Source organism: Oryza glaberrima, chromosome 12 (genome assembly GCF_000147395.1).
Source record: "Oryza glaberrima chromosome 12, OglaRS2, whole genome shotgun sequence".
NCBI classification, from domain to species: domain Eukaryota; kingdom Viridiplantae; phylum Streptophyta; class Magnoliopsida; order Poales; family Poaceae; genus Oryza; species Oryza glaberrima.
Window position 1 is genome coordinate 21,422,528 of NC_068337.1, and position 16,584 is coordinate 21,439,111.

Genomic DNA, 16,584 nt, shown 5'->3' on the forward strand with positions numbered 1-16,584 from the left:
CGTAATGGGCCAAAATGACATGTTAATCAACTTTGGTGTGTCAAATTTATCATGGCCCATTAAACATGACAGCCTCGATCAAATTATCAGCCCATTAGAAGTAACGGGCCATTCAACGTGTGACTGAGCTAACTTAACTGATTTCAGCCCAGTTTAACGTCGTCAGGTGTAAACATTGAGGACACATTATATGGCAAGCAAATGGGAAATAAACGATTCTCAAACTACAAAATCTCAATCAGTACTCGCTTCAGCATCGACCATCTCAATCTGACTTCTACACATTTCATCAGGAAACTGCCTTGAGGGAGGAACTCGCTAAGTAAAATGTCGATCCATCCTAGTCAGCATAGTCAGGTTTTGTACATCAGTCGTTCTTTCTACTACGAGTAGGCACGGGAAAGAGGATTGATTACCAAAAGGGGAGCAGGAGCATCATTCTTTGGATGAAGACTGGCCATGGCTTTGAGGGGGCTAAGAAGCACGACCTTCCAAAATCAGCTCCTTTTGAATCGACCATAGAGGGAAACAGCATGGTGGTCATAGTTACAACAAATCCAGCTTACAGTTGTCTGGTTGGGTGCAGGTTGGGTGTTCTTTGGAACAGGATCGCGTCATACCACCCTGCACAATTCACAACTGATCTGGTCAGAAATTAACACAGTTCAGAGTATTAATAAAAAAGTTAATTTGCTACATGAGTTCTGAAGCAAACTGGGAAGGTCCCTAAGGGCAGTCCCAACCCATAACACTAGACATGGTTTCCATAAACTCCACATCATCAAGAAACTAGTACTAGACACTACTCTTCCAATGCAAACACCACTATTCCATACTTCAATTTAATGCTACTTATCTCACATGATGTCTTGGATGTTGTGTAGAAACCATGTCTCATGCAAGACATGGTTTCCTTCTCTTTCCTCATTTATTCACTTGCCACATCATTTTTTGTCCTAGGTGGCAACTTATTTAATGCTATGGACACCATCCTAGTCATTGGGTTGGGAATGCCCTAACAAGTCAATCAACAAAAAGTTTCTATCCTACTACTAGACTATTCAAAGTACACTGATATCGTTGCATGACAGATTTTATGCATCATTATCACTTTGCATTTTGTTGACATAGGTGCGAGATTGTTCAATAGGGGAAATCATGCATGTCCTCCATTGTGATCATGAAAACTATTAAACACTTTTCAACAGTTGGGAACTTGAGTGGTCATCCATCTATCATTAGGTTTGCTGTGAGCAGCATTGAGCTTTTCCTTTTAACCACCGGTGCAGGAAAACTTCCCAAAAAACATTGACCAAGTTTCTATATCAGCTCTAACCAAGAAACCATGCAACCAATAGTTCAGCTGTCAGAGAGTGGGAATCCACTTTAAGGAGGTAGGACAGCATAAATATCTCATAAAAAATATGTATAATTCATTTGTAACACTTAGACATTATGATGCTTAACTAACTAGCAGTATAAAAAGATCCACAGTTCCACACTTTTTAGCTATAAAGGGTGAAGCAGCCAAAACAGAAAGGTGGGGGTATATCTATACCGGTATACCCAGCACAGGACAATGATAACTTCTGATTCTTGACAGATTTCTTCATTAAGTTTTGAGTAGTTGTACCGCAGGTGGGATGCAATGGATACGGACCATATGAGGTAACAAGAGCAGTAGTTTAGTTTGCCTAGTCCCAACAGGCATACCAAAACCCTCTTCACTGTGTGTGCATTGCTATATATGTATTCTAGTTTATCATCAAACAAGACACATCTGTTAAGCAAAATGTAATACAGTGTTCATTGATCTAAACACAACCAATGTTATGATAATTCATTATCTTGACCAAATAGCTTGTTTCAAATCAGCTAGGTACTAAAGTTTAACACATGTAACACAACAAATTCCAAATTTCAGCAAATCACATATTCACCATTAACATTTCACTACAAGTCCAAATATGTGCATCCTTGTCCAGTTGTCCTCAATATTTATCAGTGTAAAACAAGTATGTGCCACATGTTCTAGTTGTCATTTCACTGTTTCATGTCTACATAGAAATTTAACAACATGATTATTACAAAGCACTGTAGGCCTATTCCATTCTATCAAATGTATTACTTGCTGAAATTCTAAAGCTAACAGTTTACTAGCCATAAGCCCCTAATTAGTTATACAAGCGGGAACACTCCAACATACCTTGAGATAACGCGCATTGAAGATCCAGAAAAAGAAAACATGTACAATGTTGATAGCTCTGCTTATCCCAAGATCAACATTATGCAGCATTAAAGCTGCGGAAGCTCCTGTGGGTTCTCCATTGATGCCCTTAGTATCATGCCCGCCCTCCGCTTCCGCTCATCCTTTACTTCCTCCTTCAAGAAAGACGGATCCTCCCTCAGATCCAGGGGTTTTGAATTCAACGCAGCTGATAACGGCTTCTTATCAATTCCAATCTTGAGGTGCACCGGTGCCCTCTCTTTGGGAACAATGCTCTTCTGACTCTGATTGTTGTCCCAACCTGGCCCAGTATCAATGTCCATCATGTTTGCAGCCTGAATCGCTGGTGCAAATGCGTCGAGGACAGAGATTTTCCTCCTCTGTGGTTGCATAGCAACATCAGACACCTCCTTCTCCCCAGGTGGCAATGCAGGCTCAAGGAATGGATTTCTCTTGCTCCCAGCCACCTGTATCTCCTTCCCCTTTTCCACAGTATTCTCTGTAACCGCTGGCCTAAATCCATCAGCACCTGCAAGTGCCAACCGCCGCTGCAAGCTGAGCAGTGACTTCTCAGCCTTCCTCCGCTGCCGCACCTGCTCAACCTTGTCCACCCTGGCCTTGGCCTCCTCTTCGCTCCAAACCTCTGTCCTTATGTACGTGTGTGGATCCGGGAACACCGGGAGCCATTCCGGCACATGCTTCATCCCAGACTCCTTCCCGGCCATCGCGAAGCTTTGAGCTGGCTGCGGCTCCACGCGCGGCACCGGGAAGCTAGGCAAAGGCCGCACGAACGGCACCTCGGGCTTGGACTCAACGTAATCAATCAGCTCCCTGACGACGCCCGAGCCGACGAGGCAGCGGTCGGAGGTGGCCGCGCCGACGAACCCATCGAAATCGGTGCCGATCTCCTCGAGCGCCTGTATGATGTCGTACTCGTTGGCGAGGACGCGGCCGGCGAGATTGGCGTTGAACGCCGCGGTCCTGCCGAGGTGCACGACGTAGCGGAGGCTGACGTCGACGAGCGCGTCCACCGCCGAGCGGTGCGCGCAGTCGAACCCGGCCGCCTCCAGCGCCTGCGCCACGGCCGCCCGCGCCACCGCCCTACCGTACTCGTCCCGGCTCCCGCTCCCGCTCCCGCCTCCTCCCCCTCCGCCCCCGCTCATGCTTCCGCCGCCTCCTCTCCTCCTCCACCCCCAACCCGACCGCTCATTCCGTCGAACACCTCGCGGGCGTGGCGGGGTTCCTCCTCCCAGATCCGGAGCTAGGGCTCGGCCTCGGTCTCGACGCCGCCAGGGACGCCACCATCCGCGCCAAGCCGGCTGAGCTGGAGGTCTCGAGGCAGCAGCAGCAGCAGTAGCCGCGGGGGGTCGAATCGGGCGGGCGCCTCGAGCTGGGATTCGAATTCGAACCCGGATTGAGCGCGCGGCGGTGGGGATCGGGCGGGAAACCGCGGGTGGGGGGAGGAGGTGGGGGTTTAGGGTTTCGGGGGGGAAGCGGAGAGGGGAGGAGGAGGAGACCGTTGGGTGGATTGGATTAGGGCTTGGAGGAGGGTTTGGATTCGGATCCGAGCACGCGAAGCGAAGTGGGGGGAAGGTCGAGGTGGAGACGAAGGGGAGAGAGAGAGAGAGGATGGCTTTATAGAGGAGGAGGCGGTGGGTGGTGCGCGGAGCTGGAAGACGAAGACACGTGGCGCTCGGTGATTGGATTAGCCTGGTGGCACGGTTTTATGGGCCAACTTGTAGCACGGCCCAATTAGGCCCAAATCGTCGAATGAAAAGAATACACAATGCACTACTAATAACCAGATCTCCCTGATACAGGTTTGAGAACTTGCAATGGATGGCAGAGTATATGAGTAACAAAATTTGACAGAATATAGGTAGTAGTAGAACATTGCATGCTCCATCCCCATCACGGCATGATCACAACCACATCTGGTGAACTTCTGGGGAACCCAACTTTGCAACCTCTGACGGTATCCAGCATCGCGGTGGGAAGCAATCTCGGGCAGCATGGCGAAATGGCGAGTCGCAGTCAGACTTCGCTTTAGTGGAGCAGAAGAGCAAGGGAGTTTGTGGCCTCTACTGATCATCTCAGCTCGCTGTGCAGCCATGGGAGAGATCCTCTCAGCGTGCACGCTGGTGAATCTCCACGCTGCCAGCGGAAGCCTGGTTCGCGGCTCGGTTGCTCCCGAAGTTCTTGCGGTTTGATTCTCTCGCTATTCTTGAACCAAACTGCGTGAAGCATAGGATGGGAGTAGTGGTGTCAAGTCACAAACTACAGCTTCTATGTTTTCTTTAAATATTAATTCTATGGAATTAATTGGTTGGTATATGCACCTGGATTGCCCGCTTTGGTTGAAGTGCAGCCTCTTTTAAGCCCAGTAGGTTTGCAACCTTCAACATCATCACAGATATGTATGTATTAACGTCACCCACAGATATTGAGTTACAAAAAGAAGATTTATGCATCGTGATGTATCATGTACTTCCTCCGTTTGACGTTCTAATATTTCCCACATTCATATAGATGTTAATAAATCTAGATATACATATGTGTCTAGATACATTAACATCTATATGAAGGTGGGCAATGCTAGAAAGTCTCACATTATGAAACGGAGGGAGTACATGTTACTACTTAACAAAAATCAATGCATTGAAACACAAGAATGCAAATCATGCTCCACCAGAACTATTTTTTTTCTAGAAAAGGAATTCTATGTGTTGCTTTTACTCAATGAGTTATATGTGAATTTCAAATGCGAACTTCAATTTAATGTAACAGCCCCCATATGGACTAAGCTCAGAACAAGCACAAACCTCTCTCAAGATCTTCTTGTCGCCCTTTCCGACAGGTTCATCAAGTTTAGCAATATCCCACAATGGAATTTCCAACAAAGTTTTGATCACATTCTCATCAAGAAATGGAAAACGTGCCTGTAGCATGGACAGTAGTACACATCAGATTGCTAAACAAAAATTGCTGAACATTTCTAATTCAGAAAGCATGACCGAAATTACCTCCTTGCCATGGTCAGAAATGCACCTATCGTCTCTTCCCATATTTCTTTTCCAGATTCTCTGTACATCTAGTCTCATCTCCTCATCAAGTAAAACCCAGCTAAATAGAGGCAAAAAAAAATTCAATATTCTTGCAGTTGCAGTGTAAGAACATCTCATGGGGTATGCATTGCACAACCTGATATGCAAGTATAGAACAAACAAATCGATGCTTACGCACATACCCTCCAAGTCTATATTTAGTCCTATGTCTTCCATAACCAGCGCACTGCTCATCAGCCCCAGAACCGACTAAAAGAACTCTAGAAGTTGACTTGTACTTGTAGCGACAACCATCTTGGATGTTGCATATACTTCCATCCACCCAACCATCCCCACCAGCAGCCAACCAGAGAGCTATACCAATATTTAAATCCTGTACAAAAAAAAGCAGAATTTTAACTTTATAAAGCTACTGTAAAACATTTGAAGTAATATATCAAAGCTATAACCAAGGTACAAACCATATAAGTATTTGAAGGGTATATAAGTGACATCACATGTTCACTTTCTCCTTTCAAGTTTGTCAAAACTGTGTCAATCTCAACAAGACGCCATCTGCGAGTAAGAAAACAAACAGCTCGATTTAGCACTACACAAACATAATGATTGCAGCATGGTAAACAATAAAAAGGGGTAGAGAAGTATTTAGTAACGAGAGTATGGAAATAAGGAAGTCCAATCAAAAGGCTTCCACTTGATTATAGAAGAAAACAAATGGAAGGTAAACATGGATGAGCTATCAATAAGAAGGCACAAAAGTGTAATTAAACATAATATATTCAATTTGCATCGGTGGCTTGATCAAATTCACTGGCCAGCTAGAAGATTATAGAAGGAAACAAAACAGGCAAATAATTCATCAGGCTGTAAGAGTGTCAATTTTTTTTTTTACAAAAACACTGCAGGGGAGCCCCCACATGAGAGTGTCAAAAAGGGAGTACATAATTCAATTAAACAGAAATCTTGTGCAATTGAAGTGTGCAAAACAGTTAAGACTTGACCAAAGGTAGCTCATGGCTAAGGATGTGAGATGTTCAGAAGTCAAATCACCTACGGATAGGGGAAATTCTCTGAAGTTCCTTCAGTCCTGCCAGTGCAGAAATCCTATCTGGAGCAAGTTGCCCATCAAAACTGACATTCAACAAATCAATTGTCCCTGTTCAAAATTTCAATAACTGTTCCTCATATATATTGAAGTATAGTGTGTAGCATAAGCAGCTAATCTTCTTGCACTAATGTACTATAAAAATTTAAAATTCTTAAGAGTACTGAACACAATAAAAGCAACGGTTGGCTAATATATTGAACTGCTAACAGTATTGAACAAGAAACAGTAAAAGCAATAGTTGAACTTACATTTGGAATCAAGGCACTGGTCTAATAATGCTGCAAGTATCATGGAGTCCAAGCCACCGGAGAAAAGGATTGCTATTGGGGCTAGCTCATCATCCTTTAGTTTATTTAGATCATCCTGTCCACAAGAATGGACTATCAATACAGTATATAACAAGAAACACAACAAGGTCCAGACAATATAGAACTATTTTCAAGTAGCCTGCTGGAGTTGGGGAAAAAAGTCATATAGCAGTTTTAAGTCAGTGCCTTGGTGGTCACTCACCTGAAAGAGTCTGTTCAAATTGGTTCGCAGCATTACAGATTCCCGCAACGCAATCAACACCTTATACGCTGAATGGAAATATAATTGTAAAGAAGTATCTGTATTAGCAACTTTCCTTAACAGTATTTTGTTTCAAAAAACTTCAGGAGTAATTATCTGTAGAACTTTACTGCTTTATGTGAACTGCTGGAAACATAGAAGAAAAGATCTCTATTTCCCAGTCAATTAGGCCCTTACCAGCATTTTTGTCAGCTTCGGTTGAGTTTCTGAAGCTCTGAGACAAACAATAGTCCCCTACAGAATTCTGATGTGAAGTTAAGTCATCCACAGTAGGAACTATCGATTTCCTCTTCCATTGGATTAATTCATCCAATGAAGAGTTGATCCAGTCATGCCTCCTAACTTCGGAGACACATGCTTCCTTCATACACATGCCACTTTTTTCAAGGCTTTTCAATTGGATGCTGTATATCCCACAAGGAAGCTCTTCCCAGTAACTCATGTTGGTGGACTCAGGAAAATCATTATCTTCCCCTGACTCCATAACTTTGACAGTTGGCGCTGTAGGAGTGAAGAAGAGTATATAAATGAGATGATTATCAATCAAGTAGAGAGTAATAATCACTCTCCAAAGCATGAATAGAATTTGAAGTATTAGGTGAAATTTTCAAATTTTTTTGTAAAAGAACAGAATATATGCAAACATTTGATATGGTAGGCACATCAAGATTAAAAATATCTTACCAGAGTTATTACTTGCAAATGAAGGGGGTGATACTGATGATAATATAAAGCGTGGATCATCAGGTGACGGCCAATGTACCAAGAGGCTTCTTCTCCCGAATGCATCCCGGCCAAACCACATTGTTTTTGAGTCCTTCTGAGAGTTCAAGCAGGCTCAGGTGTTAGAAAGTTCAATCTACAACAAATTGCAAACAGGACAAACATCACGATTACCTGCCTGCCAGTATATCAAAGCCCAGGGGCCTTTGATTGTGGAAAGGATCTGTGGAACTGATTTCCCAACACTTCCACAACAGAGACATGCTTCATCTCTAAAAAGAGCATGGCACTCACAGGAACAACAAGATTCCAGTGATGACAGAAGTGATTGAGTATCATTTTGGTCATCAGCAACATGGACTCCTCCATAGATCTCACCTTAATTGAAAAAATAGTTTCAGTATCAAGTTCAAGTAAGCTAATCACTCAACTACTAACATGGAAGCAACACTAATACGCTACTAAAAAGTCAATCGATGCACGAGTTCGAATCATCAATCAGGAAAAGTCCCAGAGTATGGAAATCGGTACATGTAAAGGCTATATCTTACACCACAATAGCATACGTTCCACACAATGAAATACGAAAAGGAATCAATTGGTAATAGTAACAGGGAAAATTTTAGATGAGCAGAATTACCGTTATATACTAAAACATTTCCTGATTGACCCACCATCGGTTGCAAAATCGGCTCAGCTCCCCTGAGCTGCAGCGTTGCTCCGATGAAGCACAACTCAGTGTCACCCACATCACCCCCATTCCCAACTCCACAATCACACCCATCACTCCCTGAAACGCAGGACAATCAAATCACGAAACGCCCGAAGCAATTAATCAACCAAAACTCCCAACTCCCAAGCACAGGGGGTTACAAAGCAACCTAAGGTCGTGCCATCCGCGCGGACGCGGAGCCTCTCGCAGCCGAGGCTATCCGGGCCACGCCGCCGCAGGGCTGCCTTGAGCTCATCCACCGTCACGCCCTTCCCCTGCAAGCACGCACCAGGCTAACTAACTCGATTCCAGGGTTTAGGGTTTGGGAAACCACGGCGGATGCCAATCCGAAAGGGAGGGGGTTTCCATACTTTTCCATTCGAGGATGGTAGGAACAGTACCTCGTCGCTTGGTTGGATTCCGACGGCAGCAACGGCGGCGGCGGCGGCGGCGGAGGGAGCGACGACTACGCGGCCGCCGCCGGAGAGGACGAGGGCTATGCCGCACATCGCTGGCTCCTGGACCCCACTTGTCAGTTGCTCGAGCCAAGCCGTAGCCGCGTGAAGTCAAGTGCAAATACTCGTATGCTTGCCAATTTGCAGGAAAGACCCGAAGAAGAAGTATATTTGCATTTGACGAGTTCAGGCTGTGACTATTAGCTTTACAAAAGAATTTTTTTTTGGGACTAGCTATATTTATGGCGCCATATTTTTCACAAAATATAGTCGGCATATGTTTATATTGTAAGTCACTAAATTACATATGTAATTTTAGTGTATTTACAATATAAGACCCAAAATTACATATGTAAGTCTTAAAATTACATATATAAATCCTAAAATTACATATGTAAATAGTGTGTTAGTGAGGTGTAACTACTATGTAAATTTATATAAATATATAATTTACAACAACAACAAAGTTTAAAAAGCATATCAGTATGCATCTACGCCATGTCAGAACCAATCACAGCAAAGCGTGTGTGCTGATGCCCCGTGAGCACGAATCTTCATGCCAATCCTAAGGCTGAAAATTCGACTGCGTTTGTGGGAAAAATCTGTCGCCATAATTATAGCTGATCCGGAAAACTAAGTTTCGAATTTCTTTTAAGTCCATGCTTTAAAATAAGAGTAAATTGCATCCGCGGTATACGAACTTGTCGGGTGGGTGTAATCTAGTGTATGATCTTGTAAAATTCTTGTTTTGTTACATAAACTTATCTTGCGCGTGCGAACTAAGGTTAAAAGGACATTACACGACTAGTTTTGTTGATTTAGGTACTGATTGGATACTACGTAAACATACAAATGAGAATGATATATATAGTGATGGTAGAGAAAGATATAAAATACCGAGCAATGATACATGGGTTAGAAATATACAAAATTTAAGATAAAGTAGAGAAAAAAAATTTATAAATATAGCATGTTTTATGCATACTCACTGTACGTATGCACGTCACATTCTAATCAACATCAGCTAGGTAAATTAACCTTGCCAAGCCATTTAGATACAATTATCAGATAATACTAGGTTTGATACAATTTTTGCAGGTACACCAATGCTCTCGTACAAAATCAAGGCGTAGGGTAGGGGCACAGTAATTGATATACACACTAAATACTCTGCTTAATTACACACTAATTGCAATTTAAGTGGTAATTAATCACTCAAAGCTAAGGCAGTGAGCATGTAATCGCTTCAGCTGGACGAGCTCTGGAGCTTGGACACGAAGCTGGAGGCGGCGAAGGCGGTGGAGCCACCGACGACGCAGGCGAGCGCGACCACGGCCTGGACGGCGACCTCCCATGGGTACTCCTCCGGGACGAGGTAGACGACGGCGGGGCCGGCGGCGAGCAGCAGCAGCGCGACGCCGAGCAGCGCGCCGGGGGTGCCCGGGTCGGTCGCCGCCGACAGCACCTCCAGCTCCTCCGCCTTGGACAGCAGGCCCAGCCGCTCCACCGCCGACAGCGACAGCCCGGCGCGCTCCGCCGCCGACAGGAGCCCCGCCTTCTCCGCCTTCGTCAGCAGCCGCAGCTTCTCCACGTTCGTCAGCAGCTTCACCGGCGGCGCCGCCGCCTTCCCGCTCGTCGTCTGCCTCGGCCCCGGCTCCCCCACCGGGAAGTACACCGTCGTCCCCTGCACCGCCGCCGCTCGCCGCCGTTAGCCCGATTGATCGATCGATCGATCTACAAGCTCACACGCCATGGGGAAGAGGAAGAAGACTTAAGACTTACCCTTCTTGTGCCGGAGGTGGGCTTCTGGGTGGCCATGGCGGCGACCTTGTGAAGGCGGCGGCTGCTCGGCCTCGCCGCGACGGTGGCCGGCGACAGCGACGGCATCGCCACCGCTCTAGCTGCGTCCATCACCATGGATGGATTCCCTCTCCTACCACCACACGTACACCTCTCGTTCTTCTCGACTTCTCGTGCAGCCTAGCTCACCACTAGCTTGGAGATGATGATGTGGTGGCCTCTCTGATCCGCCCAGGGACACGTGGCGATCCCCTACAGGCTGGAAATCCCATGTCAGAGACGCATGATTAATCCCTAATTAAAAGATTAAGGGGAATTAGTAGTGATTAGAGAAGATTAAGGACAAGATGATTCCATGGCCCAATGGATAAGGCGCTGGTCTACGGAACCAGAGATTCTGGGTTCGATCCCCAGTGGAATCGTGCTCTGTTTGTCTAATTTGGGCATTTTTTAATAGGGTTTTTGGTATTTGGCCCATTTAAGGCCTATAAGAGGGTATTTTAATTGGGCCAAATGTAGCGCAAATGGGCCGACCATAAATCTCAAGGAATAAGTTCACAGGAGGTCCCTCAACTTAACAACAAGATTTTTTGAGGTCCTTAACTACAAAACCAGAAATGTGTATCCTAAACTTACTTAAACCGTTCAAAAAAAGGTCCCAAAGCAGTATATTTGGGTGGTTTTGCTGATGTGACATCCTAATCAGAAAAAAATAAAAAAAGTACGTGAGACTCACATATAAGTTGTACATCTCTTTTCTTCTCCTCTTCTCTTCTCTCTTTTCTCTCCTCTCATCTATTCTTCAGGGCAGCAGCGGGCGGAGAGCCGGCGGGCTGCGGGCGAGCGCGGACGGCCATCATCGGCACGACGATGCCTGCGCGGCTGCGCCTGCAGGAACCGGAGGGTGCATGCGAGCGGCACGTAGACCTCGAGCGACGGGATCATCCACCGCGCGTACGCGCCGGCCTCGGCGGCGATGGTGGGGTCCTGCCCGAAGAGGAGGAGGATATCGCCGGCGCTGGCCTAGACGAGCGCGATGGGAACGGCGGCCGCCGCGAGCACCAGCATGGCGCGCTGCACGTAGACGCTGAGTAGCCCGTGCTGCCGCACGCCGTACGCCTGCCCGCACAGCGTGTCCAGCGCGCTAAACATGCCAAACTGATCAGAACCAGATCCGACCGAGAAATCAGTCACGAATTCGACTAACAAATCGCAGAGATGAAGCAGCTCTTGCGTGCGAGCAGGGTGTTCGATGGCAGATGCGTATGAGAAAGCTGTAGCCGGTGACGTTGGCGAACGACGCGACGAGAGGGAGGCGCCGGCGAGCTCCAGCTAGCCGAGGTGGCCGACGAACATGACAGACACCATCTGGACCGAGTACTGCAGCACGAAGCTGGCCATGAGAGGCCCGGCGAGATGCAGCAGCCTCTTCACCTCCGCCGCCGTCGACGCCATGGCTCCGTCCTCGCCATCTCCGCCGCGTCGGACGGCGAGCAGTGGCTCCTCCACGGTTGGCTTGTCCATGCCGATCGAATCACCAACTGTGAGACGTTTCTTGGGGTGAAAATGGTGGATTCGTTGTCCAAGTTAGGGCCCGTTTAGTTCCCAAAATTTTTTCCCAAAAACATCATATCAAATCTTTGAACACATGTATGAAGCATTAAATATAGATAAAAAGAAAAATTAATTGCATAGTTATAGGGGAAATCGCGAGACGAATCTTTTAAGCCTAATTAGTCCATGATTAGCCATAAGTGCTATAGTAAACCACATGTGCTAATGACGGCTTAATTAGTCTCAAAAGATTCGACTCGCGGTTTCCAGGTAAGTTCTGAAATTAGTTTTTTCATTCGTGTTCGAAAACCCCTTCCGACATACGGTCAAACGTTCTATGTGACACTCAAAAATTTCCTTTTCCCCAACTAAACACACCCTTATTTATAAGGATGAGCATAATAAGCTTAATGTGTTGATGTGATGTGTTTCACTTGTGGCGGTCAAATCAGAGAGATCAGAGATGTGATTGTTGTTACTCTCCACATGCTGCTCCTGCTCCATACCACCACTGCTCTGCCGCCGCGCTCGCCCCCGGTCTCCTCCGCCTGCCGCCGCTCCACTATCGCGCTTGCTCACCACTGCTCTGCCGTCACGCCTCGCCGCCGCGCTCGCCCGCAGCCCGCCGGCTCTCCGCCCGCATCCGCGCTTGCCCGCCGGCTCTCCGCCCGCATCTGCGCTTGCCCGCCTGCTCTCCGCCCGCTGCCGGCCTGAAGAAGAGAAGAGAGAAGAAAGAAAAGAGAAAAGAGAAGATAAGGAGAAGAAAAAGATAAGAGATGTGAAATTGATATGTGGGCCTCATATATTATTTTTATTTTTTTTGACTAGAATGTCACGTCAGCGAAACCACTCATATATACTGCCTTGGACCTTTTTTAAACAGTTTGAGTTAGTTTAGGGGTACAAATTTCTGGTTTTATGGTTAAGGGATCTCAAAAAATCTCGCTGTTAAGTTGAGGGACCTCCGGTGAACTTATTTCTAAATCTCAATAGGCCCATCAATTGGGTCTTTTTATTCGGCCTATAAGAGGGTATTGTGTTTGGTCCAAATGCAGCATAAATGGGCCGACGATGAAGCTCAATAGGCCCATAAAGTGGGCTCACACTAAAAACTGCTGGGTTAATACCGCAGCCGCCGCAAGGCCCAGGGGCAAAGCAACCAAACCCTAGCGGCGAATCCCCACACGAGTACACGACGCGCCGGAGCGGAGAGAGGAAGAGGGGCCATGGCGGCGGCGGCGGCGGCGGTGGAGAAGGTCAAGGCGCTCTGGGACTCGCAGGTGAACGACGAGGAGGCGTGGGCATTCAACTACGTAAGTCAATCCATCCATCCATCCATCCTCTATCGCGAATCTACAGCTTTCTGTTCTGTTTTTTTTAAAAAAAAATCTAGGCGTGATGCTGCTAGTTGCAAGGATGAATTTATCTAGGCGGCATCGGCGGAGGCTTGTTTAGGTGGATTTAGGGGCGGATGGATGTAGATTGGTGTTGTCTAGTCTGCTGCTGCGTTGTTGAGCAAACATGAGGGCATATGTTGTTTTTCCCCCCCTTTTGCAATGCGTGTTACTATGGACGAATTAAGGGTTAGACTGTTAGAGTTAGGTTGGGATGGTTGGCGTTTCTTGAGCAAACATGAAGGCATATAATTTTTTCCTTTTTTGCCTTTTTGAAATGTGTGTTACTATGGGCGGTTTAAGGGTTAGAACTGGGTTGGGATGGTTGGGTACTACTGTTGCTTCATGTTTTTTTTTTTTTGTTATTTACTTCGGTTATTGGTATCATGGCTAGGTGAGTGGTCGGCTGGTCGCATTAACTTGCTAGAATATGTAGGGTTGAAGTGAACTGATGTGCTTGACTAGTCCTTGTGTAAATTGATTCTGCTGTTTTGATGCTTCGGTGTAATGAGCTTAATCATGTTATGGACAATGCCAATGAGTTTAACAAACATGCTTCTTGCTCTTCTTACTGAATCTTTGTTGTTTGAATCAATTGGTCTTAACTCATAGATGTTGTTCTAGTTAGGTTTATTCGTAAGATGGTTTTCTTGTGCATTGTCCACTGGCTGAAAATGTATTGTGTGAGATGAAGATGATGCTTTCCTGTATTGACTTGTAATAACTCGCAGTAGCTTCTCTAATTTATGGGTTAGGGTGGCAACTAGAGTGTTTAACATATCACGTCGATTTATGGGTAAGGGTGGCAACTAGAGTGTTTAACATATCACGTCGATGGATGGTTAGGGCTAGTATACTAGGTACAAATAGTAATATAACAGAACAGAGCAGAGCAGTTGGATTCACTGTATTTCTGTGATAGGATTGGCATCCTGGCATGTTCCCTGCATTCTGCTACTGCTTGATGTGTTAATTACTTGAGATTGATAAATCAAGGAAATATTAAATCAAGGAAATATTGATGGACTGCTGGTTGAGGTGATCACTTGGCTGGCTCTGTCCAGTGCTTCATACTCTGGCTAGCTGTTGTCATCACCTTTCCTTGTTCTGTATTTGTGTGTCTGAATTAGGCAGGGGATGCTCTAGTTTGAAGAAAACGTCTTCTGTACTCACCATGTTATGCGTGTTTGGATATGTGGTGCTCTTTCTGCAGCTCATGGTGTATAAGATTCACTATATTTACCACTATTTTCTTCCACTGATGAATTGTATTAATTTACTCTCTGAAAAGAATTGCTGTAAACTAAACTTTTGGGTTATGCCTGGCACTGAATTTCTTTTTGCTAGTTATCCTAACTGAGTTATATTTAGTGTAGTACTCATTGATGCTAACTTCTACACTTTTGTTGGGCAATTGAATCTTTAAGTTTTTGTTGTGTATTTTTTTTTCTCTTCCCATTTTTTCGGTTGTCCAGAAAGCATTTGAGGAAGTAGGTTATTCTTTGTTTTCTTCAACCACATATTTTGGCCCTAGAAAATTTCTTGTGCGAGTCTTTTGACTATGTGGAGCTTTTGTTTCAGTTGAAGTTATTTATAACAACTATCTGGCTGGTCACAGTTAACCTGACTCTTTCTTCTTGTTAGAAATTCTATTGATGCTAATTAAACTACTGTCTTGTTTTTTCTTGTTCTGTTTCACAGAAGCTGATGAAGGCGGGTGGTCTGTTTGTTGCATCCATCTTCGTGATGCGCAACTTTGGTGACCTGATGGCCATCTAAAGGGGAAGCTGATGCAACAGCAACGGAGATCCGCAAGAGCTGTCTTGTTAGCTATTAGTTTTCACTTTTATGTTACCAACACCACCAGACTTGTTCTTAGGATCATGAATTACGAACTACTCACTCGAGAATTGAGATAGTTTTCATGATATAATGGAAGCCAGAGTGCTACTGATTTTGTGAATCAGCAAGCGAATCTGCGAAAACTCAATTGGGATATCCTTTTGTTGTGACTGGCCAAGTTCTCTACACTCCAATCCGTTTCATTGTACTAGTTATTGCATTGTGTTGATGACTTGCTGTGAAATCTATGTCTTACTGATCTTGATTATGCGTGTTATTTTTGCGTGGAAGACAGGTTACAGTTGACCTATATGAATTTTTCATGATAAAATGCAAGTTTTCACAAGTATCCATGATGGTAAATCCTGCATTACTTGGTTACGAGCCGGATCCGGCTCCTTGACTTTGAGCGAAAACGTCAGGGGCGTACAGTGTTTTATGTCTTGTGCTACAGTGCAAGCAGTAATCACTGTAGCGACAGTAGAAAACAGTACGAAAATGTTGTTTTCGATTACTGTTTATATATCACTGTAGCATGCTGAAGTGATCGATCTCGTCCGTTCGCTGCAGATCGGACGGTTGAAAACGCCACAAAGTTAGAGGACTGTGCGCATGCGACTTTTTTTCCCAACGTCATAAGATCATAAGAAACTTAGAGGACTGTATGCCTGTGACCTTTTTTCCCAATGTCATAAGATCTTATTCCTTATGAGCCAATAGTCACAACGTCATAAGGTCATAAGGAAGTTAGAGGACTGTACGCCTGTGATCTTTTTCCCTAACGTCATAAGATCTTATTCCTTACGAGCCAATAGAGCACCAACACTGCAGCAAGGCAGGGTCAACTTGAACAAAAACAAAGAATTGTCCTATATATGCTCCAGTCTAATAAGTTTAATTATCTACATATAAATAAAGATACAAGTTGATTAACCCACAAACCCACTTATATAAGGATGTAAGTGGACCGACCAACAAACCTACTTATGGCAACAACAATGTTACTTGCCGAACTTGGTTGTAGTGTGTCAGTAGTGTAGGTTGTCGAACTCGGTAGTAGTGTGTCAGTAGTGTGGGCTACGGCTACAGGCACTAGTAAGCAATCATGCACTCCACAATATATCAACATAAGGT

The 16,584-nt window shown here is 45.2% G+C and overlaps 2 protein-coding genes and 1 non-coding gene across 3 annotated transcripts; 1 reads left to right on the forward strand and 2 right to left on the reverse strand.

Moving 5' to 3' along the window:
• Positions 1 to 222: 222 nt before the first annotated feature.
• Positions 223 to 8,970, reverse strand: LOC127757215 (uncharacterized). Its single transcript, XM_052282685.1, has 17 exons — positions 8,807 to 8,970; positions 8,575 to 8,680; positions 8,334 to 8,483; positions 7,872 to 8,071; positions 7,655 to 7,790; positions 7,148 to 7,471; positions 6,911 to 6,978; positions 6,649 to 6,763; positions 6,343 to 6,448; positions 5,754 to 5,847; positions 5,475 to 5,665; positions 5,251 to 5,350; positions 5,050 to 5,166; positions 4,567 to 4,623; positions 4,363 to 4,461; positions 2,207 to 3,300; positions 223 to 624 (listed from the first exon to the last, which is right to left on the reverse strand). The coding sequence occupies exons 1-16, from the start codon at positions 8,912 to 8,914 to the stop codon at positions 2,296 to 2,298; spliced, it is 2,976 nt and encodes a 991-aa protein (XP_052138645.1). The 5' UTR covers positions 8,915 to 8,970; the 3' UTR covers positions 223 to 624; positions 2,207 to 2,295.
• Positions 8,971 to 9,889: 919 nt separating this feature from the next.
• On the reverse strand, positions 9,890 to 10,854 carry LOC127756759 (uncharacterized). Its single transcript, XM_052282134.1, has 2 exons — positions 10,643 to 10,854; positions 9,890 to 10,544 (listed from the first exon to the last, which is right to left on the reverse strand). The coding sequence occupies exons 1-2, from the start codon at positions 10,775 to 10,777 to the stop codon at positions 10,107 to 10,109; spliced, it is 573 nt and encodes a 190-aa protein (XP_052138094.1). The 5' UTR covers positions 10,778 to 10,854; the 3' UTR covers positions 9,890 to 10,106.
• Positions 10,855 to 11,009: 155 nt separating this feature from the next.
• TRNAR-ACG (transfer RNA arginine (anticodon ACG)) lies at positions 11,010 to 11,082 on the forward strand. Its single transcript has one exon. It is a non-coding gene; the product is annotated as a tRNA-Arg (tRNA).
• The last annotated feature ends 5,502 nt before the right edge of the window (positions 11,083 to 16,584 follow it).